Source organism: Amphibalanus amphitrite, unplaced genomic scaffold (genome assembly GCF_019059575.1).
Source record: "Amphibalanus amphitrite isolate SeventyFive unplaced genomic scaffold, NRLGWU_Aamphi_draft 000209F_arrow, whole genome shotgun sequence".
NCBI classification, from domain to species: Eukaryota; Metazoa; Arthropoda; class Thecostraca; order Balanomorpha; family Balanidae; genus Amphibalanus; species Amphibalanus amphitrite.
Genome location: NW_024881704.1, coordinates 272,936 through 299,920, shown reverse-complemented (window position 1 = coordinate 299,920; position 26,985 = coordinate 272,936). Strand labels below are relative to the sequence as shown.

Below are 26,985 nucleotides of genomic sequence, written 5' to 3'. Positions count from 1 at the left end.
GTCGGTTGAATGAATAACACACTAATTCTAATTCAAGAGTCGCTGGCAGAAAAGTTAAGCCACTATGAGGGATATTTCAGTAAAAGTCGCACCATTCCCGGCTGACTTGGCAAAGGTCGCCGCTGACTGGCGTCTCCGGCAGTGCCGGAGGGAGTGGTCGCCGTCGGGCCGCTGTGGACGGCAGTTTGGCTGCAGATGAGGCGGCGTGTTCGCAGAACCGCCGGCCATGCCCCGCCGAGTGCCGCACCGCAGCAGCGGAATTCTCCGGCGCTGCCTGCCGACTCCCGACTCCAAAATTGGGCCCTCCCGACAGAATGGGATGGCCCACAGGGGGCCTGGCGCGCAGTATTGGCTTGATTAAGTCCACACCTGTAATTGCTCCCCTGTGCTCTCCTAATAGCTGGAAAATCTGCCAAATTGTGATAAGCAATACGTAATGGATGGTATCGTCAGCGGAGGTAATTTGTTCGTTATTTGTTACGCCTGGCAGAAATGTCTGAGACTGATCACGATCCTCTGTGCCGACATTGATCTACGTGCACAGAGTAGTTGCCTCGGCAGCAATGCGACGAGTGTCGCCTTTCCTAGCAATCATAAGTTACTGGCGTGCCTGGGAAGCCTTATGAAATTCTTTTTCTCACTATAAAAAAAAAAAAATAGTGAGAAAAAGAATTAGTTGCCACGACAAGAGTAAATGTCACAGAGTGCTTGATATTTAATGCATTGGTGATAGCAGCACAGTCACTGTTTTTGTTATTTTGTGGACGGATCTGGGGCGAGAAGAATATGCAGTCTCAGGTATTGCAAGCACTCTGGACTTGTGCATCTAGCGTTGCCAAGCAGCGCGAAACGAACAAGGCGAAGCTTTTCTGTTTTTCTTGTTATTACCTGTAATTTTACTTCCCAGAGAAGTGGTACACGTTTCGTGTTTTGCCACGTACCTATTGCTCCAGTGATGACGAATATGTGGAGCGCACCGTTTTCAACAGATATGGTTAATGTTGTGGCCTATCGGTGACCTGTCAAGTCACACGTTACTGAGGTGCGCATATTTAATGCATGCACCAGTCGTCCTGTAAAATATCTATGTGTTTTTCAGGCATGTGGCTCTGTTTAATTCACACGTTATGAAGCATAATCGACGTTGCGGGCGTTACATCTGTCTCGAGCAGCTTTTGGGCCATCCCTGCCTGCTGGTATTTTGTCGATCTAGCGACAACAATAACGTGTTGAAAGACTACAGGGTGGTCCTGGCCGTTCATACAGTACAGCCTCGGAATTTAGCTGCTGATATGAGCCTGTTTACCTGTTGCGCGTGTCGTCCCGTGATATTGTGATGGCTAAGTGGCAGTCTGCGAGCCTGTGTCGCGCTTCGTGTCAGTTCTCTCCAGCACGTCTCGTCAATTTGGGTGATTTGCTGCACGGTATGACAGATTGGGCTGACGGCTAGCTGCGCTTCGAGGGGTTTTGAATGCGGTACACTGCCGCGAAATGTCAGTTTGACTGTCAACTAGCTTCAGTTTTATTGGATACTTTATATATTTCTGTGGGGGTGCAACTTGATGACTTGGCATTTTGCAGAATCTCAAAACAAACCAAACATCAAAGCTGTGATGCATAAGAAAAAAAAACTACACATTGTCAGTACTGGCAACTTTGTTACGTAATGCAAAACAGGGACATCTGGTTTTCAGCGTGAGCACTGACCGGAACTTGCAAGCCCCTCGTTTGCTGGCTCGTCAATGGAGGGGAGTGGTCAAGCGCTGTTTGCCGGCTGAGGTGACTGACCAATTTGTCCGCAGGTGACGGCGTAACTTGTCTGTTGGTTTGTCAGTGTGAGGTTAACACCGCATTTTCCGTGCGCCTAAAGCGCACCTGTGTGCCTGTGTGCAACCCGTACGGATGGACTGCAATTTATACGGCCCACGTGGTGTAACGGATGGGATGGATGTCTGCCACTTCTGTTTGTCTCTGTGTGTGTGCCTAACTCGGTCGTCCTGTCAGGTAACAACTGTTTTTGCCTCTGTGTGTCTGACTAGCCGAACGGTCCTGCCAGGTGACTCCTGTCTGCATATTTGTCTGTGTGTCAAACTGTCTGTCTGTCTGTCTGCCTGTCTATTATGTCCGTCTGTCTGTGTCTGTCTGTCTGTCTGTCTGTCTTTGTGTGTGTGTGTGTCTGACTAACCCGGGCCGGTCGTCAGGTGGCCGCTGTGTGTCTGTCTCTGTCTGTGTCTGTCTGTCTGTCTGTGTCTGTCTGTGTGTCTGTGTGTCTGACTAACATGGCCGGTTGTCGGGTGGCCCCTGTCAGTCTTTGTCTATGTCTGTCTGGGAGTTTATTTGTCTGTCTGTGTGTCTAACTAACCCGGGCCGGTCGTCAGGTGGCTGGCGGACGCTGTGACAGTCCAGACCAGCCCGGCGCCGTCACAGACGTATAATGTCCGAGCGGGCCGGCCGGCCGCCGGCGCCCCCGTCCCCCGGGCCCGGCGGCCGGCCCGCGCCGCCCCGGCCTCTCGCCCCCGTTCAGCGCAGGTGTGTGCCGCCCCCGCCCCCGCCCCAGCCCCCGCCCTGCTGCTGTCGCCCTCTGCCGCCCGCCTGTCTGTTACCTGTCTCTCTCTGGCTCTCCTGACGTCTGGCTGCTCCTCTGCCGCCCGGAAAACTCTGCTGCCCGTCTGCCCGTCTGCTCGTCTGCCCGTCTGCCCGTCTCCCAGATGCCTCTGCCCGCGGCGGGGCCGCCGTGTTTTCATAGATGAAAAGCTGGCGATTTATTTCAGTGTCGCTGGCGAGCGAACCTGCTCAGCTCCGTGCAGATTCGTCACTCAACCTGTGTCCTCTGTTTGCATCGACTGCTTGCGCCTTGTCGTAGTTCGTGGCTGTACACCGAGCGACGCATGGATGTAATGTTGACTGTTAGCAGTTTGTGCCCGAGCTCCATTTTTCTGTTCAGATCGTGCCGTATTTCTCGTGTTATAATTGTTCAGTTGCATATCAGAATTTTCCATTCCAGATCTTCAAGCAGCTTATATCTGTCAGTGGTTTATAAACTTACGCATTCGCCACTAAGCATGTTACCTATGCGAATTGGGGTATGGGAAAGTTAAACATAGTACGAAACATAATATACGAAACATAGTATAATCTACGAATACGTTATCACAAATGCAAATATACATCAACTGGAGACCAGTTATTTATAAACTCAATTAAAAAAGTCACTGTCGTACCTATATAAAGTATCATCTATGTATGAACAGCTTTAAAGGGACCCTCCCACCTTAACATTAGATTTGAGTTGAGATAGCCAAAATGGGGTCCCTGGCTCACAATTACCGGTTTCGGCACTCACAACATCGAGAAATGCCTTAAATCGGAAATATTGAATTTCAAAATTGCAGCATTTTGATTCAGAGGGGCTAATGCTTAGGAATACCCCTCTGAATGTGTGACGTCGGCGCTGATATCTAACGATTTTTAAATGTTTGACTAAAACGTTTTGTAGCACGCGGTGGTATATGCTATTTGCGCGCAACATCTGCCGCAAACGCCGCACTTCTAAAATAAAGTCGCTAGAAACAGCGGAGATCCCAAAAAAGTAAACAAAAGTAAAAGTCTAATATCTTGAAAACCGGTGAATATTTTTCGGTGAAATTTGGTAGATATTCGTTTTCGCTCTTTCTGAACCGAGCGACATCACTTTCATGCCATTTCATAAACTTTTTTGAAGGTGGGAGGGTCCCTTTAAGCATAATACCATTTTTATTCAATGCTTGGATAATGGGCCTGTTTTATCGGTCGCCACCCTGACATTCAGGTAAGTATAGGATCACCTGATAATAAATCGGTGCTTATACTTTCGCTGAACTCGTTTGACCAGACTGCAGCGCACTGCCTCATTTTTGCTTTGCTATAGGAGATCAGTGTCGCTGTAAGCCCAGATAATTGTTTGTTATCGATACAGTGGATTATTTCCTGTGATTTGTTGCAATTAGAGCGGCTATGTTCCATAATACCCTGTCTCTGGCTTCCAGAAAACATTGCTGTAGACCAATTTATACTGAAATCCCACCCTTTGCTGCTGCATACCCCAGGAATAATGAGCTTGGTAAGGTTAATTGAAAAGATGGTAGACTTCTTACATGTACGATATTCACAGAGCATCTTATCAATAAAAAACGCGTGCCTGGTTCCTCCGCCGTGACAAAAGACCAACCCATTGACCTTTGAGGTCAATGGACCAACCATATTTTTGCGTTTGTTTACGCTTGCTTATGAGCCTGGTCCGTCGTCTTTCAAATATGGCCTTATGGCTATACCTTCGGTATTGTAAATGAAGAGTGTAGAGTGTAGACCTACATGCGTAGTCATTTTCTGCCTTTCTGCTCGCATCAATTTTTGTGGTTATCGATCATCAACATCGACCCAGGTCGGGTCACCAGCGGACCTACCGATGAGCTGCGCCTCGCAGTCCCATCGTCTGGCAGCTGCCGGAGATTTCCTGAGACAATTTCCCTCCGCGACAGCCCATGGCTGCAGCCGGCGACCAATATCCTCCCTGCTCTCGTCGGCTTCCGGCAACCTGTGGCACTGCCCGGCGGAATATTGTGCCGCGCCGCTGTGGCACCAGCGCCACTTTGGTCTGCAGTTGTTGACTCGCACCTTGTCCGAAAGTGGTGCAGACGGTAGGGTAAACACGGGAAGGTGCGGCGAGCTCTGGCCGGTGGCGGCGACGGCTGAGGTTTCCACGGAGACTATGAGAGCTGACACAGTCGTACTGATGGCGAAGAGAAGCTCACAGACAGGCGGAGGTGAGCAGTCTAGGACTGTGAGAGCTGACACAGTCGTACTGATGGCGAGGAGAAGCTCACAGACAGGCGGAGGTGAACGGTCAGTCAAAAAGTAGGAGTTCATGTGAAATATAGGCGTGTAAATGCTGCCGCCAGTTTTACTGGACGGAGGCAGTGAGAACTTCATACTAAACCACGTCCAGTAGAGCAGAAAAAGGTGATCGATCACCTGTCACAGTCGGTGTTGCGGAGGTCGGAGATCATTCACATCGCTCACACCTGTGACCATCGATCTGTTCTCACTCCTCGGACACCAATCAATCACCATTCCGTCACGACTCATCACCATTCCGTTACGACCGATCACCATTTTGTCACGACCAATCACGGCCTGTCGCGATGTGTCTCAGCGGACCGCCATTTCTCGTGCGGAGCCTTCCGGGGCGCCCCCACAGAGTGGTCGGAATGACACCCTCAATCCTCTTCCGCCGCCGACGTCCTTCCGTGCCGCCGGCCCGCGACGCCCGCCGAGACCGAGCACGATAAATGACGCGGCGCTCGGGTGACTCGGGAAAGTCGGCAGGTCGGGCGGGGCTCCGGGCGCGCTCGGGAGTCGCCAGGAAGTCGGAAGATCGGACAGCGGCTGTTTGGGTCGAGATTCACTTCACGATCGAGAGGAGACTGCTTTGAACAGTCCGTCAGCGTTGCCTCTGATATTGCTTGGCACCCATCTGGCATGGAGCGGCCCAAGTCCAGCACCACAGTGATGGTACTTACAGGTGAACATTTGCATCAAATCGCCGTGGTTCCTGTGGGTAGTGCTGCCGTGGCGAAAGGTCATAGATCTCTTCTAAACCTCCCTGTCCCCCAGCGAGGTTAATCTAGTTTTCCTTCGCCTTCGTAGCAACTGGGACATGTGTTGTCGTCCATCGATTTGTGCCAAAAGGTTCTATCAGCTTGTAACCGCGAGTGTCGCGGGCCGTATATTTTGGTTGCCTCGTCGTCCGTCGGCGAAAGGCATTAGCGGCGCGGTGGAGGCAAAGAGTTCGGCCGCGTGGCGGCGTCACGAACGTTCCGCATTGTTTGGATGAATTGAAAGGCAGAAAGGCGCAAACGATGTAAGTTGGTTGAAATGATTAATTTTTGCTATGTACTGTGCAATGAGTTAATGGCTGACTTCATTCTTAACGATTTAACGACTGTTTCATACGATTTTCTGTTCGTTTCAGAATTTACGGCATAATACAGCTATGTCACAGAATCGCATTATTAGATGGCTGTAACAGTAAATTATCGTAGTCTAGCCACGAATAGCAAATTTCATATGATCTGTATTGATCGGGTTACTATGACCTCCTGAATTGCTGACGACCTGTACTAACACAACCTACATGAACTGATTTTACCTGACCAATTCTACGCAACTCCGAATTGTCACCTGTAGTTGTAGACGTATGATATTGTCTCCTCTGTCACCTTGTGTAGACATTGATTGTTTTCCTGTGGCTGAATTTCATTACCTGAATTCCCTGGTCATCCTCTCACTCCATGATGGCTGAGCATCAAAATGCAGATGATGTGACAGATGGCGTGAGAAGTCGTAAGACAACAGAGAAGGGAGCTCAGTATCAACTCGGTGTAAAACAAAAGGTGTACAAGAGAGCATTGAGTGCAGTAAGGTCCAGTGGTCAGAGGCTGGTTGAAGTTATGTCTGCAAACGAAGGCATAGGATGTGTCAAAGCTGAGCTCGAGAACTGGCTGAAGCTGTGTCAGGAGCTGACGTCATCTGATCATGAGTTAAGGTCCCTGCTTCCAGATGATGAGATTGATTACCACGTGAGTAGGCATTTGAGTCAGCTTGATGACAATGATGCCATGAAGGCAAAGGTGTTGAAGTATCTTGCGGACATCAAGCCCGAAGAAATGCCTGCTGATGGTGTTGAACCTCAAGATAGTGCCTCAAACCTCTTTGTGACGTCAAGAACTGCTCTGTCTAGAGTCAGTCAACATTCAGATGGGGGAAGCTCGACGTTGAGCTCCGCCAAGCTGAAGGAGAGACAAAAGCAAGCAGAACTGGCAGCAAGAGCAGCTGTTATCAAGAAAAGCCAAGAAATGAACAAGAGGAAACTGGAACTGCAGTGTGAGGAGGAAGACATGAAGTTGATGACAGAGTTTGCTGTCAGCCAAGCAAGGGAAAGAGCCATTGATGATTTTGAAAGAGATATGAATGACAACACCAGAAACCAAGATGCATTCCAAGCAACGACAGCAAGACGCATGTCCCAGTTGATGCTGGACCTGCCACTCCAAGATGCTGCCCCAAGAACCCGAGTCCCACAGACAAGTCAGCAGCAAAGGCCAGCGTCAAATGTCCATGCTCCACAGACAAGTGAACAAGAGCAGAGCATGGATGTTATCCAGGGCCTCGTAAATCTGTTGCAGCGTGAAGTGAAGCAGAGCCACCTGCCTGCTCTGGAACCGGACGTGTTCTATGGTGATGTGGCAAAGTTTGAGTTGTGGCTCAAGTCATTTGAAACATACATAGAAGCCAAGACCAGCTCTCCAATCGAAAGACTGCATTACCTGGGTAAATACACTGAAGGTGAAGCGAAGGCGGCAATTCTTGGATTCATCCAGCTGCGGACAGAAGATGCTTACCAAGAGGCAAAGAACAGACTCAATGACAGATATGGAAACGAGTTTGTACGAGCAGCTGCATACAAACGACGGATCCGAAACTGGCCAAATATCAAGAGTGGAGATGGCAAGGCTCTGAGAGAGTTTGCAGACTTTCTTCAGCAGTGTGATGCCTTGTCAAGGACGTCTGGGCACTTGAAGGTGTTGGACGACCAGCATGAAAACAGCTACATGTTGAAGAAGCTGCCCAAACATGTGGTTGATCGCTGGAGAAGATATGTGGATCAGCGACTGTATGAGCCACAAGATGGTGAGCCAGCAGAATATCCTTTATTCAAGGAATTCGTGAAGTTCCTGGCGAAGGAAGCGAGAGTGGCCTGTGGTCCCGTCGAAGACTCTGCCAACAAAGAAGAGAAGGATGTGCGCAGAGACCGGAGAGTTGTAAGAGCGCTCCAGACGACTGCTGCACCAGCCTCAAAGAGGGACAGCCACAGTGTTGTCAGACCAGGGTGTGTGGTGTGCTCTGACCGCTCAGGTGTTTCAGTTGCTGCCGCTCACCCAGTGGCAGAGTGTGAACAGTTTACCAAGATGACCCTTGAAGAGAAGCAGGCTGCAGTGATGAAGTATGGGCTCTGCAGAGGATGCTTGAGGCGTGGACATGTCTGGCGGTCCTGCCAAAGGAAGATGAAGTGTGAAACCTGTGGAAAAGGTCACCCCACTGCCCTTCATGATGACAAGTTTCCTGTTGCAGCACAGAGCAGGGCAATCAGCGAAACTCGGAGGGACCTCATTCAGCGCGGAGATGCTGAGACTCAGAGGAGGAGCAGTCGGCCTGAAGGAGCAACGGACCAGCTCCAAGCTACATCCCTGCGTGTGATGTCCGGAGTTGGAGATAAGAGACCAGGCTGCGTCCACTCAATGATCCTGCCTGTGTTCGTTCGTCACAGGGAGCACCCTGATGTCAAGGTTCTAACCTATGCTGTCCTTGACCCACAGTCTGACGCGTGCTTTGTGACAGGCGGCACTTGCGAGGCTCTCCAGATCCAGGGTCAGCCAGTCTCCCTGGAGCTGAAGACAGTCACGGGCCAGTCAGTTGTGTCCAGCTCAGTCGTTGATGACCTGGTGATTGAGCCTGTGCAGGGAGGTGACAGCATCGTCCTTCCTCAGTGCTATTCGCGTGAGGTGATTCCAGCAGAGCGTTCGTGCATCCCCAGAAGAGAGTCTGCCAGGAAGTGGTCTCACCTGGCGCCGATCGCAGATGAGATACCGCTGTACTACCCTGCAGCTGGAATCGGCCTCCTCGTCGGGATGAACTGCCCAAAAGCCGTGAAGCCCAGAGACGTCATCACAGGTGACGACAACGACCCGTGGGCTGTAAGGACCGTACTGGGATGGGGCATTGTAGGCCCTGTCTGTGACAGCGAGAACATCAATTCTGGATGCCAGTACATCGACGCAGGAAAAGGAACCCGCAGGCTGTGTCACTTCGCATTCAGGACTACAGCTCATGAGATGACTCCTCAGCAGCTTCATGAGATGTTTGAACAGGACTTTGTGGAGACAAGAGAGGAGAAACCACAGTCAGTTGAAGACAGGATGTTCCTGAAGATGATGTCCGAAGAGATCCATCAGAAAGAAGACGGGCACTACGAGATGCCGCTTCCGCTGAAGGGAGACGTCAGACTGCCGAACAACAGAGCTGCAGCAGTGCAGCGCCTCAAAGGACTCCGCTCGAAGCTAGTACGAAATGATGCATTCCGGCGTGACTACACAACGTTCATGGAAGCCACGATCGCCAATGGTCACGCTGAGAAGGTCCCAACAGATGAACAGCAGCTCAGCAATGGCAGGGTATGGTATTTGCCCCACCACGGCATATACCACCCGAAGAAGCCGGACAAAATCCGTGTCGTTTTTGACTGTAGCACCGAATTTGGGGGAGAGGTGCTGAACAGTCATCTATTGCAAGGACCCGACATGACGAACAGCCTCGCTGGAATCCTCTGTCGTTTTCGGATGAAACCGATCGCTCTTACATGTGATATCAGAGGCATGTTCAATCAGGTGGGGGTCAACAGAACCGATCGTAACTTCCTGAGGTTCCTCTGGTGGGAAAACGGTGACGTGCATCAGGAGCCCGAGGAGTACCGAATGACGACACATTTGTTCGGCGCAAGATCTTCACCAGCATGTGCTATGTTCGCCCTCAGAACAGCAGCCGACAGCTACGCAGATGAAAGTGGAAAAGAAGCTGCCGACTTCGTAAGAAGAAACTTTTACATCGACGACGGTCTCACGTCCGTAGATGACGAAGACACAGCTGTGCGCCTCATCGACGCGACTCGCCAGTTGTGTAAGCAGGGTGGATTTGAACTACACAAGCTGTCGTCTAACAGCGTTGAAGTCCTGAAATCTGTGCCGCCAGAGAGCCGCTGCTCTACTACGCAGAGTCTGGAAGCCGGAGCGGGCAGGCTGCCCATCCAGCGAGCTCTTGGCATAGAGTGGGACACAGAAAACGACGTACTTCAGTTCAGTGTGAAGCCCAACGAGAAACCACCAACTAGAAGGGGGATGCTGTCTGTGGTTAGCTCCATATTTGACCCCCTCGGCTTCATCTCTCCATTTATTCTGAGAGGAAAGCAGATTCTAAAGGAGTTGTGCCGTGATGGTCTCGGCTGGGACGAACCAGTCCCAGAGACTCTGCTGATGCGCTGGAATGAATGGATGTCAGAGCTAGAGACCCTGTCAACCCTGAAAATTCGAAGATGTTACACACCGATGGACTTCGGAGCCCTGCAACAAGTGGAACTGCACCACTTCTCCGATGCCAGCACGCATGGATACGGTCAGTGCAGTTACCTCCGCCTCATAGACGACCAGAACAGAGTCAGCTGTAGACTTGTGATGAGTAAGGCCAGGGTGACTCCTTCCAAACCCGTTACAGTCCCTCGCCTCGAGCTCACCGCAGCACTGATTTCCGTTCAAGTGAGCAGTTTCCTTCAGAAAGAACTTGACCTCGGCAGTGTCGCCGAATTCTTCTGGACCGACAGCAAGGTGGCCATTGGCTACATCTCCAACGAGGCCAGACGCTTCCACGTGTTTGTGGGAAACCGAGTCCAACAGATTAGGGATCGTACCGAGCCCCGTCAATGGCGGTATGTCGAGTCCAAGATGAATCCAGCTGACCTCGCCTCAAGAGGCACGAGCGCCGCCGAACTCAGAGACAGCACCCTGTGGTGGTCCGGACCAGCATTCCTGAACAGTGCGGACCCACTACCGGATCAGAACGTGAGCCCAACTGTGGACCAGAGTGACCCCGAGGTGAAGCACACCATTCGGCCAGTCGTTACGTTTCAGACTGCTGCATCAGAGACACGTCCCCGTGCCACCGTGACCGAGAGACTTCAGCGTTTCTCGACCTGGCACCGGGCCAAGAGAGCTGTTGCGCTATGTCTGAGGTACATGGACGTGCTGCAGGGACGGCGCCACTCAGTTGGACAACCACTGACGGTTGAAGACCTGCAAAGAGCAGAGACAGCGATGATAAGGGCTACGCAAGCTGAAGCGTTCCCAGAAGAGCTGAAAGTGTTGAAGAAAATGAAGAAGACTGATGAAGTGAAGATGAACGTCAAGAAGACCAGCAGGCTCGTGAGGTTGGATCCTTTCCTTGGAGCCGATGGATTGATTCATGTAGGCGGCAGGATCCGAAGGGCAGAACTACCAGTGACTGAGCTGCACCCAGTCATCCTCCCGCGAGCAAGTCACGTCACCTGCCTACTTGTCGACCACTGCCACCAGAAAACCCGCCACGCTGGCCGCGGGATGACCCTAGCGGAGATCCGCTCTGCAGGGTTCTGGGTAGTTGGAGCCAGAGGTGTAGTCTCGCGCCACATCCTGGCCTGTGTGACCTGCAAGAAGATCCGTGGATCTCCAGTGGAGCAGAAGATGGCTGACCTGCCGGAAGACCGCCTGAGCCCTGCCGAGCCGTTCACGCACAGTGCAGTGGACCTGTTCGGCCCGTTTTACATCAAGGAACGGCGGAGCGAGCTCAAACGATGGGGAGTTCTGTTCACTTGCATGGCATCAAGGGCTGTGCATATTGAGACGGCCAATTCCCTCACGACAGACTCCTTCTTGAATGCTTTCAGGAGGTTTGTCGGTAGACGCGGCCCAGTGAGAACGCTACGCTGCGACAGGGGCACAAATTTCGTCGGCGGGAAGAACGCGATGGAAGAAGCTTTGAAAGAAATGGACCACGAGAAAGTTCAAAGGGAGCTCCTGAAAGAGAACTGTGATCTCGTCGAGATGAAGATGAATGTGCCGTGCGCCAGCCACATGGGCGGCACGTGGGAGCGGATGATTCGCTCCGCAAGAGCTGCACTCAGCGCTGTACTGATCAGCCACGCCGGTCAGCTCGACGACGAGACGCTGAGAACAGTGATGGTGGAGGCTGAAGCAATCATGAACAGCCGTCCCATATCCTCTCCCGACATGACCCAAACTGACCTTGTAGAACCGCTAACACCTAACCAAATACTAACTCAAAAGACTAGACGAGTACTGCCCCTCCCTGGTAGATTCCAGTCAGCAGATGCTTACTCTCGCCAGCGCTGGCGTAGAGTCCAGCTAGTAGCAGACCGCTTCTGGTCAAGATGGAGGACGGAGCTCTTGTCTTCACTCCAAGAGCGCCGACGATGGAGGTCGGCGAGGCCCAACGTTCAACCGGGCGACGTCGTGCTCCTGATGGAGGAATCTCCGAGAGGCAGCTGGCCTCTGGGCCGGATCGTCGAGGCCGTGCCCAGCCGTGACGGCCTGGTGAGGAAGGTGAAGGTTCGCTCCGGAGGCCGGGACCTGGAGCGGCCTGTGCACGGCATCGTCAGCCTGACGCGCTGAGCGGCATGGCCGGCGCGGCAGAGACCGGGAGCTGACCGTGGCGACTCTCAGCCCGGGCGCCGAGCGGGGTGAGATGTGATACAGACTCGGTGAATGGAGGACTCGAGCGGCTGATGTGGCCGTGCGATGATGGTCAAGGGTGGTGGCTCCATCTGCGGGTGGCCGTCGCTATCCGACATCTGACTGATCGGAGCCAGTGTGTGTACCTATTCACCGGCAGGGAGTTGTGTCAGCCGAGACACGCACTCTCACGATCGGACTGTGGTGTTATGAGGAGCCACGCGCTGTGAGAATGCATTCCTAAGTGTTACGAGGAGCCACTCGTGTTGTGAAAGGTGCATTTTGAGTGTCATGGGGAGTCACACGTGCCGTGAGAAGTGCTCACCTAAGCGTTATGAGAAGTTATGAGTCATGCGCAGTCATATGCGTGGCGATAAGTGTGTGGGAGTTGCTAGAGAAGTAAATTTTGTTTACCAAATTTAGAGGAGCCATGTAACCGCGAGTGTCGCGGGCCGTATATTTTGGTTGCCTCGTCGTCCGTCGGCGAAAGGCATTAGCGGCGCGGTGGAGGCAAAGAGTTCGGCCGCGTGGCGGCGTCACGAACGTTCCGCATTGTTTGGATGAATTGAAAGGCAGAAAGGCGCAAACGATGTAAGTTGGTTGAAATGATTAATTTTTGCTATGTACTGTGCAATGAGTTAATGGCTGACTTCATTCTTAACGATTTAACGACTGTTTCATACGATTTTCTGTTCGTTTCAGAATTTACGGCATAATACAGCTATGTCACAGAATCGCATTATTAGATGGCTGTAACACAGCTATTCTTCTCCACAGTTCCGTAACTCCAATAGGAAGTATCACTCACTTGTTTGATATCCCTAGCGATGAATCTCTGTCCGGAGGTGTGCCCGATCTGTCCAACCTACCCCGGGAGGCGGACGTGACCGGTGCCGCGGGCGGCGGCAACTGTCAGTCCCGAACGGCGAGCTCGGTGCAATATCTGTCGGTCGCCGCGCCGGTGTCACCCGGTCCGCCGTCTGGTCCGATCGGTCCGCCGTTTGGTTCGATCGGTTCGCCGGAATGGCAGTCAGAGTGTCGCCTGTTGCACGGAATAGAGTCGACGCTCGGCTGTGTGATTGGGTTCGTCGGAGCGGGATCTCTGACATCGTTCATAGCTAGCTCAAAGTTCATAGTTCATGGCAGTGAATGGGAGAGCCTCCTGGTCCATGATATGTGCACATACAATGAAGGCAGAAAGATGGTAAGTCGTTATTAGACTAAAGTTGTTGCCTTCTGATAAAAAATTCAGTAAGACTGTGCTACTGCTAAGGTTAGCAACTATACAATGTGGGAGATGGCAGATACCTACTCAGTCTTTCTATAAGTCAGTCCCCAGATAAGCACTGTTTCACCTCCTATCTAGAATAGAGTCCTCTCACACAGGGGCACAAAGTGTGCGCTGCATCGATCGGCCGCGATGAATATGATCCCATATCGTCCGTCGACCTGACATAACCTTGCAACCGGCACTGTCAACTGCATCGGAAATTACGGCCCTCGACGAATCCTGCAGCCGACAGGGCGAACGAATTTACGAGTACTGCCTAACACTTGCTAAACGGTCATGCTCTGGGCCTAAAGCGATATTGGGAGGTCCATTATTCGTGGAAAGTTTGGGTGGATGATTGGTATTTCACGTTAAAAGCTGTTAGAGTGGTGAAGTTTAATCATTTTGCCGCATGATTGATGATGCTTTAACGCTGTAGTTGAAGACCGGCCTACGCGTGCCTAACCATGGTTACGTTTCGCAACCGCAACCGTAACCGTGGTTACCGGCACACTTTGTCCGGTCGGTATATGCGCAAATGCCGTGCTAAGCTCTTGCTATGCACGACGCTTTTAAGGATTATTGTTGTGCTTGGGCATTTTACGAAATGACAGGAATTATGAATTGTGTAGCTAGTGAAGCTAGCCGATTAGATAACAGACACTTGGGCTGTGCACCAATCCCAGGACGTTTGTCATGCCTTATATATGTTGCATGTATGTGAAATACAGATGAGATGAGATGAGATGAGATAACCTCTTTTGGTAGTGCATCGCAAGTATGATATAAGGAGGCGTTTGTCGGTCTTTAATCGTTTAATGGCAACACAATGGATCGTCTAATCCTTTTGAACAATGGACTTCGCAGCAGTGTGGTCGATCCACGCGGTGGCAGATGTGTGATGAACAATTAATAAATGGAAGAGCTCCTATGTCGATTTACGGCATGTTGAACGTGCTGGATATTAGCAGTGTTCGCTGCCATCTTAGAGAGCTCATTTGCCGTTTAAAATATAACAATATGCAGCTGACACGAATATTGACCCCACTGTTTCTGCTAACTTTGAAGTAGTTTGCAAGCAGCCTGGTGCGGCCGTCTCGGTAACATGACGTCGCAGGCACGGCTGACGTTCAAAGTCAGCTGATGGGACAAACTTGGTTAGTTAGGTGTGCTAATCGGCCTCCTTTGGGATATCAGCGTATGCTACTCGGATGAAATGCTCCTGGACCCGGCTGGTATGGGTAAACTTTGTGAATATCGTTCATACTCAGAAAATGGTTTATTTGATTATGCATCATGCAACTGCATCTATTTGATTACACCCGACTCATCGAGACGGTCGCATAAGGCCTGCAGTCGATCTGTACTCAGCGCTAACTCAATCACTGCGAAAATGGCGGCAGTAATTTCACATGTTATCAGGCTCTACATACCGATATACACATCAGGCTATATGTATTCTGTAGGTACAATACAGAGATGGTTTTTTATTAGAAGTTATCGTGCTCTTTAACTTGTTCAGGACTCTGGAGCTTTTTATGGACAATGTAATGTTCTGAATGCGGAAGCCATTGCGTGAAACTAGCTGGCTGACCTTCACTATCATAAATTAACTAATGAGCACGAAAATTTAAAAGAAAAACTTTAACAGTCACTACATATTTCTGCCTGTACGGCAATCATCTCAACTTCCAGACGCATAACGTATTATCTCTTCTGGTGGAAGAGACGCTCTTTCCCTCACGAAATTAATTGGAGCTGCACTTCAGGCTGAGTTACGCTGGTCATTTCGCTGCACTCGAGCCTTAAATCAAACGCTATGCTCTCGCCCAATACGGCGAGCGCGTGCCCCGCATAATTAACTCTTATCACAACGTGCAGCGTCCACTGCTATCACAGTCTTAGGAGCTAGCCGGCCACCTATCAGTTAATTACTGAGTTGAGCAACGGGTTTTAATCCCGTCAAGCCCCTCGCTACTGCCGGTGGCGACCGGTGGCTCTATTGGCTCGCTTCGTTCGTTAACCTTCAGAATCCACCCCGCTGTGCTGTCCTTGGTGATAATCCCCTGCACGCGGCCTTCTGTTCACCACCAGTCACCGCTAGCTGAGAAGTCGAGGCCGAGGATCGGCATGTGACACATCCCCATACCTTCCCCGCTGGTGAGTGTGGCCATGGCGACGGTTCGACCGCAGCCGGCGTCTCCCGGGTCCTCAGTGCCCCTCGGCTGTCCGCCCCCTGGTCTGAGGATATCAAGAGCGTTCACCGATCATCCATTCCAGTTTACGTAAGCTTGATGGAACGGAGAGAATCGTCTGTCCATTAACCGGAGTGTTATCAGGAAATGGATGCCTGCTCATGGATCGGCGGGGATCTGGCGGACAGATCTGATCCCTGACCCATGCCACATCATGTCAGTCGCGATGTTCATGTCAGTCTTTTATGGGACCGGGATTTCGTACCCGCCAGTTGTGTTGAGTTTTAAACTATCACAAGAGACATTGTTTATACCAAGTGTGCGTTTGCTGGGCCCACAATGTGAATCCGAACGCAGCATTAAGTTCGAATCTGCATTCATTTATGCAGATATCTTCTCTCGCTGCTGCATGCACATTGTCTGCAGCTGATGCATCGCCTGATTCAAAATGAAATGCGAACTCAATAGCAGGCCACTTCTGCATTGGGATATGCATGTGGCGGAAGGAGTTCTTGCATGAAACCCGCAGCTCAAAACGTTCTATATTCTCGTTTTAATGCATCGTCTTTGCTGGCAAATCACATATTACAAGCGAACCACCTCAAGTGTCTGTGTAAGAAATAATCTGATCATTGTGAATGTAAAGTTGCGTCTCTGGTCATTTGGCAGTGTTAGCAGTGTTGGTATTTTGTCCGTCTCGTTTATCCCTTCTGGTTGGTTTGTGAATTGCAACTGTTGTTATATAGTGTTTTGTGGCACTCGGATTAACACTGCATTTATTTTTCAATACCTAATGCCAGAAGTGTTTGTTTTGACATGACTACTCGTCTGTACTTCACCGCTTCACACGGTATGTATGAGTGTACGTCCGTTCCAAAACACAAATGTCGCATAACCGCCCTCCTTATCGATCCACCACCACACTGCGTATTTGTAATTGTGCCGCGCGCTGGCGCATGTTCGTACGTTCGGTGGCGTCATGTATCGTTTAGCCGGCGGTGCGCCGTTTTTCAGACGGTTCCTCCGGAGGCGTCAATGGTGTCTGACCCGGACCCGGGCAAGCTGCGAGCTGAGGAGTGGTAGAAGCCGAGCGCTGTCCGGCCGCCGCCGCCGGCCGCACGCCGACCTCTCACAGAGCCAGGCAGGTGGGTGTGACGGGTAGGGGACAGACTGAGGAAATGGGGACAGGGATATAATTGAGGAGGAAGGTTTGATGTGCCATAATTTATAAGTTCGGTGTGTACTTTAAATGGATAAGTGCAATGGATAGTATTGTATCCAATTTTCCATTCCTTTTTATCAATTCTCCATCTCCTGGCGGTGTATCGATCACGGTATAAAAAGCACACCAATCGCATGCGAGACAGCATCTTCATTTGATGGAACTGGAACCAATCAGCACAGAGTGTTTCATATGTCTGAGAGCGCCGCTCTGTGCAGGGGCTCCGGGAAAACGCCAGGCTGTCGCGACTCAGGAAATACTCCAGACAAACGTGTGCTTTGTTGGAAACGCATCGAGAGTGATCTGTAATCGCGGGGCGGCAGAGAAAAGTGCCAGTCCACCGCTCTGGTCAATGTGACTGGACGTGATTAAACACTGTTTAGGTCCGACGTCTCAGATTGTCATGATGTCTTGCGGTGCGGCATCAAATTGAAAATGTAACTTTGGTCGTTTTCTACCGAGTTAAGTCTTCAGTCAGTCAGTCACACCAGTCACAGCGGTACGCTCCAAATAGAGGCAGCGAAAGTGTGTTTAAAAAAAATTAATGTTTACCTATGCAATGCACGAATCGACACAATTCAGGTTATTTACAAAACCTTTCTACTTTAACAAAATGCATAACCAGACAGTTTTGCTAATCTGTTTTGAGGTTACCGGTTTGCGATCATGAACCCAGTTCACATGAGTGGATTCCTTTCAGCTTCGTTCATAGATGGCGCTGATAGTAAGCGCCTGAAAGCATACTGTGCCGCATTGCCTAGTCTGCGCTCGGTGGGAAATAAACTGCATAGAGGATAAAGAACATGTGAAATAAAATAGCTTCCAATAACATTGGCGAAATATGACGAAATCAATGAATAGACTGCACTTTGTATAGGCCATCTGGCATGTCAGTTACAAGTAGAAAAACACGGAACAAATAGTGCATGGACGCGTTTCGATTATTAAATCTTCATCAGCATGACATAATCACAGAGAAAACAAGATATGTGATTTATGTCATGCTGATGAAGATTTAATAATCGAAACGCGTCCATGCACTATTTGTTCCGTGTTTTCCTACTTGACTCTATCAATATACATATGTCAGTTATGTAAAACCAGTAAAACTATTGAGATGGCAGGTAAATTGATCCCACGTGAGCCGATTCCATGTCGGATCAATAGGCTTAGGCCCACCAGGCCCACGCAGCCTGGTGGGCCTAAGCCTAACCTTTATCATGAACTCTGGTCTGTGTGGGCGTCACTTGAATGTCCCTTGTCCAGCATTACTGCTAGAAAGCCCCGTATAGGAGCACAGCACATGCATCTCAATTGTGCCGGATGGTACCAGATAAACTCCATCAATCTACAGACGGCCCTCCGACACCAAGTCAATCGTCTGCGGCAGATCCTGGCAATCTTACGAGGACATGGTGGCGTTGTAGCTGCATTGTCATATTATGAAGGATATGAATCGCTGAGCGCTCGTTCATTGTGGTTGGCCTAGATATATAGTAACATTAGTAGACTTCACGCTATACAATACCTATGCATAAGCACAAGCAAATATTATGTATAAATGTGGAAGCTGGCCCTACCTCACGTTAACCTTGAGCAATTTGTATAGGGATTTGGCTCTGATGGCCTTGCTATTTTGGGTTCTTTTCTCGCAGATATTTCTGTTGAGTTTCATGACAGTGGCTCGCCGGCTGACCGTCACGTACCGGCGCTGTTGATGAGGGTGATTGTGTCTGTGGACCATGGACTGAGCTGTACTGAATCAAAGCCGTGCTCTCCGACAGGCGGCGGCGGCCACCGCTGGCGACGGCAGCCAGAGGTCAGCAGAAGGTCACAGCGGGAGCCGCGCCACCCGGGGTCAAGGTCAACACTCAAGGTCACCTGGACTGTGGGCTGTGGATGTCTGTCGTTGAGGGATAGATGTCACATCACTGAAGCATGGAGTCGTTTGTCGGTGGCTGCCGTCGACGCGTCGCCGTGGTCGGTCAGAACACTGTGTCACTAAAAGGTGAATCTGAGGTCATTCTGAGGTCATTCGGAGGTCACTCTGGGTCACTCGGAGGCCGCGGACGCCGAGCTGGGAGAGAGGGGTTTCTCAGGGAAGAGCGAGAGTCGGCGGCACTCGAGAGTGCGCCGCCAAGTCCTTCATCATGTTTTAACACGTGTGCTCTCCCAATTGTGTGTGACTTCACCGTAATGCGTAACGTCACCGCTGCGTGTGACGTCACCGGTACTAGGTGACGTCATCAGACGGTACATTATGTGACGTCATATCGTGTGTGGCGCGTGTGGCGGTTTGTGGACGGGTGTTCTCCGGTCGGTGTTGACGTTGCTTTTGCCGCGCGCAGTCGGACGGGGCTGAGCCGTCTGAAACTGTCTGAGGACGTTCTGAACTCATGTACCTGTTGTATGTGTCCGTGTACATAGTCTGGCGGTAGGTGTACCGTACCTCTGGTACCGCTGGTACTCGGTGGTACGGCCTACAGATGCGGTGTTCGATGTAAATCAGTGTAGTGTTATCGCCCGGTACTCGAGTGTGATTCTCTTCGGCGGCCAGCTTTTAGCTCACCCAAGAACCTCACTAGAAACATTTTCGTGTTTGGCCAGTAGCTATGGGATAATAATATAGCTGTCGATTATCTGCTCACGGAAGTTCGCTCTGCTGACGTTTTGTGTGACATATCGTCATGTACACTGTACACTTTTGTTGTTTTAGGGTAATGAAATTATTGTAAATGTCGAACAGGCAAAAGTAAATTAGTCAACATTTGATGTGCTTAATGGGGGTTATGTCATTTTCAGTTAAAAATGGTTGTACATATCACTGCGTGTAATGTGTATTGCTAACACAAGGAAATCATTTTGCGCTATTACACCTACTGCTTGAGTAAGAGATTAATCGACAAATTAACAATCACTTCATGCATCATTTTCTACGCGCCATATATACCTATCAGACAATATGTCCCTGCGAATCACAAGACCGACTTGTGTGCCATCTGATGTAAGACCCGATCGGAGGGAGGTCCGGGCCGAGCTGTTAGTCATTTATACGGAACTGTTTGATCCACTGTGCACTGTGTCGGTTGGTGTTTGGTGGGAGTGTTGCACTGTGCGCCGCGCTCGCTCGCCTAGTGCTGTGTAACGCACCTGCTCGGCACCTTTGGGAGTTCAGATATCGGCTACCTGCTCTGTAAAACTCATCATCAATCATACCCCGCCAGAGCATCTGTCTGGCTCTCATCACAAGCATCTCTCCTGTCTAATGCGCCCATACTCTTAGCTAGCAGCCTAGATGGAGCTTTTCTGGCATTAGGCATGAAGCGAAGCTATGTATTTTTGTCAGGATAGGTCGGTATAACGGTATATGTCTGGCTACTCGTCACTGCGTGATAAGGCTTTTGTATTTAGCTTCATTGATGGTTATGTGCGATAAAACAGAAAACGGGAAATACTCTATAAACTGTATAAGAGATTTCACGGAGATTTTCATGTTTGGCGTGCATTGTCACAGTTTGGACGGGTGAAAGGACGGGAAAGCGGCTATGACTGTGCGCCATACCGCGTATGACTGTGTGCCATACCGCGTATGCCCGTTAACTGTGCGTGCAGGTCGGAGCACATGTGCCATGTTTAGCTATAGGGGTTGCTAGCAACCGAGGCCAGTTAGCTGGGCACGGGTCAATGTTGGGCGCCGCCGGGCCGGCTGCCCGCCAGGTCACTGTACATGTGCGCGGTGTGTGTGTGTCGGTGTGTATGTGTGTGTGTACTGTGTATTCACCAATGCCGTGTCACTGGCTGCCTCTGTCGCACCGCTCTCGGAAATTCAATCAGTCGCTGTCACACGCCTCGGTCCCAGCTGATCCGACAATAAAGCTGGTCACACAACCTGCGGGTGTCTGGTGGCTTTACTGGAGTCTGTAATTGACGGATACGCTTCGTTGACATAAGAGTGATTAGGGATGGTCATATGGTTGTTTGACACCGCCAATGATGTCGCCAGTGAGATTAGCCAAAATGTTAGGGTGGGTCGTCAGAGCTAAGTTTGATAAGCAAAATCCACATTTCAGCTGTGCCTTTCATGACTCATTTAATGCAGTCGGCGAAATCTTTTTTTGCAGTCGGTTAAACTAAGGGTGAAATTAGAGCGCAAGTGATTATCTGCGGAACGGTCTGATGTTAGCGACTGCGACGCTGGCTGCTCAGTAGAAGGATGCTCTCCTCGATAAACCACCTATGTATAGGTATGTAATAATAAACTACAAAAGGAAAGTGTGAAATGACAAGAAAATAGTTTTTTTCGCAGTCGATCTTCCCATTGTCCAGCATCCATTCAACTTAGTGGGTTGTTCGGACGAAAGATAACAGACGCCTCGTGCTTGGAAACGGACAGGTAATTAAAGCTGATTAACTTATATCACCTTCTTCATTAAAGGACGGGCGCCTGCAACTGACATGATCACAAAAGGCTCCCACTGAAGGAAATATGTATGTAATGACTCTTAAACCTTTATAGAGCATTCTATTCGAGCTACTCAGGGAACAGCAGCATTGAAAGATGAAACGGAAAGCATTGAATGCCGAACTACCGGATGCCTACACAATCTAAATATTTTGTCAGGCAAGTTCATCAAGCGACTTGACTCATGGCGATCCCATTCTGATTTTCACTTGCACCTTACTTGCAATGCCCCACATAGATGCATGCAAATGCACACATTCCTTTACATCGTCCATGCATTTGATGAAAGTAAAACGGCAAATGCCCACCTGCTGAGGGACACGCACAACAGGACACTAAGCAAACTGAAAGGGGACCTGTCGCACGGCACGGCAGCTGGCCAAACACTGACAAACAGCGCACAATGTCGGGCCGAGTGGCACTGTTTGTCGCCAGCGCGGACGTAATGAGCTGTTTTTGCATGTCCGGAGACAGTAACGGCAGCGGAGGAAGAAAAGTGGACCATACTTGTGGGTGGATAATAGGTTTGGTGCCCACTGATTCAGTGTGAAACTGAATGCACACAATGTTTTGATGAAATGATCCCGATTGAGCTATGTCATTTTGCGGATTGTTTACGGAATTTAGAAGACTGAAGGCTACACGGCGAGTATTTTCGGTTCATCTGTAGGTGTTAGAAAATCCGGTGGCTCTGGCTGCCACTGCTCTATGGAAAACTGCCACTCTAATCACGTGACCCCGCCATGGCACGGGTGACCAATCGGCGGGTCGGGTCGGGATCGCCTGAGGGCAAACACTCGGCGGCCTCACCAGGTCAGATACTGTTCGGACGCCGTGCGTGGCGGGCGGTGCTTGTGTGCTGACCGTGTTGGACGCTTGAGCCTGACGGCTACGTGCCCTAATCCACCATAAAGAAGAAGCAGAAGTATTGCCCGTGTCTGCCCGAAAGGTGAGATATCTCGTTCGGCATTTGGGGAATTGTATGCACTTGTTTATTGGTTGTCCCCGATGTTATGCTTGGAGTCGCTGGTTGCACAGGGTCAAGGGTGTCCTAAAGTTTTTTTTTTAACTCAAATGCTGCCATGAAAATCTAGCTGAGCGCACTGGGCTCGTTTATTTACACCTTAGGTACAAGAATCGCCTTTGAATTTAGCGCACCATCAAACACATAGGGGCAGGGCATGTTTTTCAAAGAAAGAAATAATGGAGCCGATTAGCGAAAATGTTCGACGATTTCACCTTTAGCCGAAACGCAAGATCAACCAGGCTGGGCGGCGGGCCCCAGACCATTCAGGCCGTGTTTCTATACCTACTGCTGATGCATTTTCCATTGGGATGCCCGTCAAGACCGTCCATATTCAACCCGGATTTAGCCCATATTCGGAACAACTCGGATGCACTTGAAACTTGCACACAACATAGCCCTTAAAGTGAAATATGTGGCCCAAATAATTTGCAGTCACTCACCCCTATTGCCGTTTGGCCTATACAGAGACTAACAAAGATCACGATCCCGTAAACTTTCACTGCAGATTGTGGCCCACATAGTAGCCAGAACGCTTAAAATGTCACCAAACGACTCACCAGGGCCTCGATCTACTTTTCCACGGTCGAATTTACCCCTCAAAGTCACACGATGACCTTAAATCATTTTCGGGTAGGGTAAAAAGAAAAACAGTTGCACAGCAGTTCTTGAATATACGCATACGACAAAATGCGATCGGAAGTAGGTACATCATTCGGAAGCCCATATAATGTAGTAACTTCAGCACAAACCGCTAGTAAATGTGACCTCGTTTGACCTGGGCCGCGCGAAACGTTCATAAATTTAACGCACTGCCCCATCCCATTCCCCATCCCGGACTCAGCCCATATTCTGGACACCTTGGATCCGCTTGAAACTTGCACATAAGGCACTGAAGGTACCTTGCACCGAAGGTACTGAAAGATTGGCGTCAATACGTCTAGCGGTTTAGAAGTTATTGCAGAAAAACGGGAGGGGGCTATGAATAGGCCCGCGCCCAGTGGGGCGCGGGTTAATACTTCTTATTAAATTCATAATGTCTCTCAAAACTGTTCTCAAAACCATTCAAGAAAACAGAAAACTTAGATACATAAAAAATGAGAGAAGCTAGCGCGAAGTGTGAAAAACTATATGAGCCACCGCCGCGCCGGTGGGAGAGTGTAGGCTGTGCCGCAGCACACCAAACGCCTACCGCTTATACTGTACCGCCAGGCACCACTCGCGCCGGGCGCCCGGCCATCGCCGCAGCCGAGACCTGCCTTATTAAGGCCGGGGGGCCTGTGGCTCTTTTATGCTCAACCGTCAGTAGCGGCGGAACACATTCAATTAAGGGGGGGGGGGGGCACTGCCGACTTTTGGTCCCATTCTTTCCATGCAACGCCCATAGGGCTAATGTTAAAATGCCGAAATCAAAGGGGGGCACGGTGCCCCGGTGCCCTCCCCGTTCCGCCGCCTATGTATCGTGATCTATCGCAGTTCAGGTGGGATATTTTGAGGCTATTTTTAATAAGTCATTCCTTCTTTCTGTACTGCAGCATTTTCATCCTGGATACCTGCAAGGTATTAGAGCGCTGATTTCACGCCCCAAAATTAGTAGATATGGAAAGAGCGAAAAGCAGCAAACTGCCTACAGCTTCATTAGAGAGGAACTGAGCCAAAAGGTCGTTTGCTTCAAAATGTTATGAATTGTTATGTTATGATGTTATTGTTATGTTATGTTCAAAATGTTATGAACTTATGCAATGCATGTCAATAGGTAAGGCTTCATGACTAATCTATCAATAAATTCGTGACTTGGTCCAATCAATGCAGGGGCGTAACCAAGGGGGGGGGGGGCAAAGGGGCCATGGCCCACTCCCTGGGGCCTAAAAGGTCAATCGCGTTGTCAAAAGCTTTGTAAAGGGCATAATAAAGGTAGCGTAAGAAGAATGAAATATGAAAAACAAAACATGCGATGTGCAAATTCCAAACGTTATTACTTATTAGAGGCATTCAATGCATTGGCGTAGGCGTAGCCAAGGAGGGGGCCAAAGGGGCCATGGCCCTCCATGGCCCCTTTGGGTCATGGCCCCTTTGGGCCCAATCTTATAAAATGTCGTACTATTCTATTTACGGCATTTAGTAACATTCACAGTGATATCAGTGCTGACAAAGGTTTATCTGAGTCAACGAAATGATTCTTTAGACCGTCAAATTACGATGGACTGAAATGCGTGAAAACCATTTTGCATTTGATAGTCGTTTTCTGCAGATGAAATTCAGCCAGTGCTGGCATATCCATTCCACGGCGTTTATAAGATTGAGCCCTGAAGAACACGGGGCACCTATTCCCTAAGGCCCCTGGTTAGCTCAGTGGGCCCTTGGCGACGCAAAGGCCCCTGCGACAGATCCTTTGACGCAGTTGCGGCCCCCTCCAAAAAATAGCGGATGAAATCCTATGCTTTTTGGATTTGACAGATCCTTTGACCTGGCTACTCCCCTGGATCATTGCGCTGCAATGCCCCCAAGACGGCATGCAACATAATCCTGCAAGAAAACCCATCAACCAATGCACGCTGCATACGATAGATACCCAACCCTATTAGTGGCAGGGGGGTTGTTTTCATCCACCCCTCAAGGTTTTTCGGGAATATCTCCAAAACCGCTGAAGCTACGATGCTGAAATTTTCTGACTTTTCCTCAAACTAAATTGGGCACATTCCCTGAAAATTTCAAGTTCATTACTTTACCAGGGGCGGCTCCAGAGCACTGGGAATTGGGGGGTCCTATTCGTGAAGCGAGTCATTTGGGCGAAGATCACGATGCTGATGTATTATAACTGTTTGCACCAGTTCTACGAACAGTGAATGAAAGGTATCATGTGATAACATATACAAAGTTATTGTGCATCCTCTTTTGACACGTTTTTGCTGTAATAGGCGGATCCAGGCGTCCAAAAAGGGGGGTTATGTTTTACCTCCCAGCATACGTGTCCTGACACCGCCTATGCATGACCAATACAATTGTAGTCATTGTCTCATAAGAAAATTGTAACATAACAAGACCATTGCCACCCTTTTTAGAAACAGTACCAACAAAAACCTTATTTACTATACTTTTTGTGTACCCCCAATCTCAATGATCTGTATCCACCTATGATTTTTGAAAATGCATATTTTTAGGATCCATGTGAATTCCTGGTTCATTCTCTATCGATCGGCAAAAGTTGCGTTAAGATTGGTTCAGAAACCTGGCCGTGATAAACAGTCTAAAATGTATCTGCAATTTGCCCGTTTTTACCCCCCTCTACCCCCCTATTGACATTTTTTAATTTTATCTTTTTTAGAAATGTAGATTACGTTGAGCGAAATCGAATGCCGTTTGAATTTTGAAAATCGGCCCGTTAGATCTCGAGATATCGAGGGGGGGGGGGGGGTCGTAAACAGCCCCCCTGCCACTAATAGGGGTAGCCAGGAGCCTGCCACTAATAGGGTTAATTACGCTCATTTTCAACTCCCTAATAATTGACGAACATCAGCGGGTATTCATTAGACGGAAGGACGGTGCAGTATGTGCGCCGCAAAATTGTCATTCGTTTACTGGCTGTAGGTTCCGCGTTTTGATTTGGCTCATATAGCAGCTAATATTCAGCACTAGGTATGCTTGAAATCCGGGATATCCGTTTCAGCATTAATGCAAAGCGCAAAGTGTAGTGCCTACAAAGTATCAGCTGCGTTGCAGGTTGCTGCGAAGATACATTTAAGTAATTATTTGACCTTCATTAATGGAAGGTCAAAAGTCTCCGATTCCTCCAGCGTTCTACAGCATATAATGATCGTTATTAACGCAGTCTAACCGCGTGCACTGTGATTGTGATTTGTGCATCGCAGCGCAATTTACCCAGCAATTAGGTACTGCATTACAAATTATTGAGTTTTCTTTAAAAAAAAAGAAGCGAACCATTAGCAGACCAAAAACTGAGGATTTTGCTTAATTGCAATAGCTTCATTTCCTTGATGAAGGTCAAAGAAACACCCCTTCAATTACATTCTGACCAAAGCAGATCGCAGGCCGCACAGCGACAATTTACCTCGTGACATCTGATAATCCAATCAGTTCCATAGCCCTTACTCCGTGCAATTGTTCTGAAAGGGGCTGGCTCGACGGCAATTATTCATTGCCTATCTATTTTATGTTTATTCTTGCTCACATCAATTAAAAGTTAACTCGTTCAAAGATATCAACTGTAATTAATGCTCATCGTCGCGATGCTAGACCTGTGGAATGGCTTAACCTTCCAGGCGGTGGGGGGGGCATTTTTTGCCGCCCCCCCTTTAGTTTTTCGATACCTATATCTCCAGAACCGCTGCGCCGATCGTCACCAAACTTTCAGTAACCTCCAGTGAATAGCTATTGCACATTGTGACTAAAAAAAATTCCAAAGGCTATGATAGGTTGGCCG

General features: G+C 49.6%; 1 protein-coding gene and 1 long non-coding RNA gene across 5 annotated transcripts in view; both read left to right on the top strand.

Moving 5' to 3' along the window:
* LOC122385119 (calcitonin gene-related peptide type 1 receptor-like) overlaps positions 1–20,946 on the top strand; it is a 137,659-nt gene extending 116,713 nt beyond the window's left edge. For 2 of the 4 annotated variants that reach the window (XM_043373125.1, XM_043373127.1), the window contains 2 exons: positions 16,851–16,977; positions 18,843–20,946. In XM_043373125.1, coding sequence (XP_043229060.1) covers positions 16,851–16,919 — 69 coding nt within the window. In that variant the 3' untranslated portion in view covers positions 16,920–16,977; positions 18,843–20,946. Of the gene's footprint in view, positions 1–16,850; positions 16,982–18,842 lie in introns of all 4 variants that reach the window. The other 2 variants (XM_043373124.1, XM_043373126.1) reach the window with 1 other exon arrangement.
* LOC122385122 lies at positions 5,791–13,101 on the top strand. Its single transcript, XR_006257165.1, has 2 exons — positions 5,791–5,899; positions 12,027–13,101. It is a non-coding gene; the product is annotated as an uncharacterized LOC122385122 (long non-coding RNA).
* Positions 20,947–26,985: the final 6,039 nt, after the last annotated feature.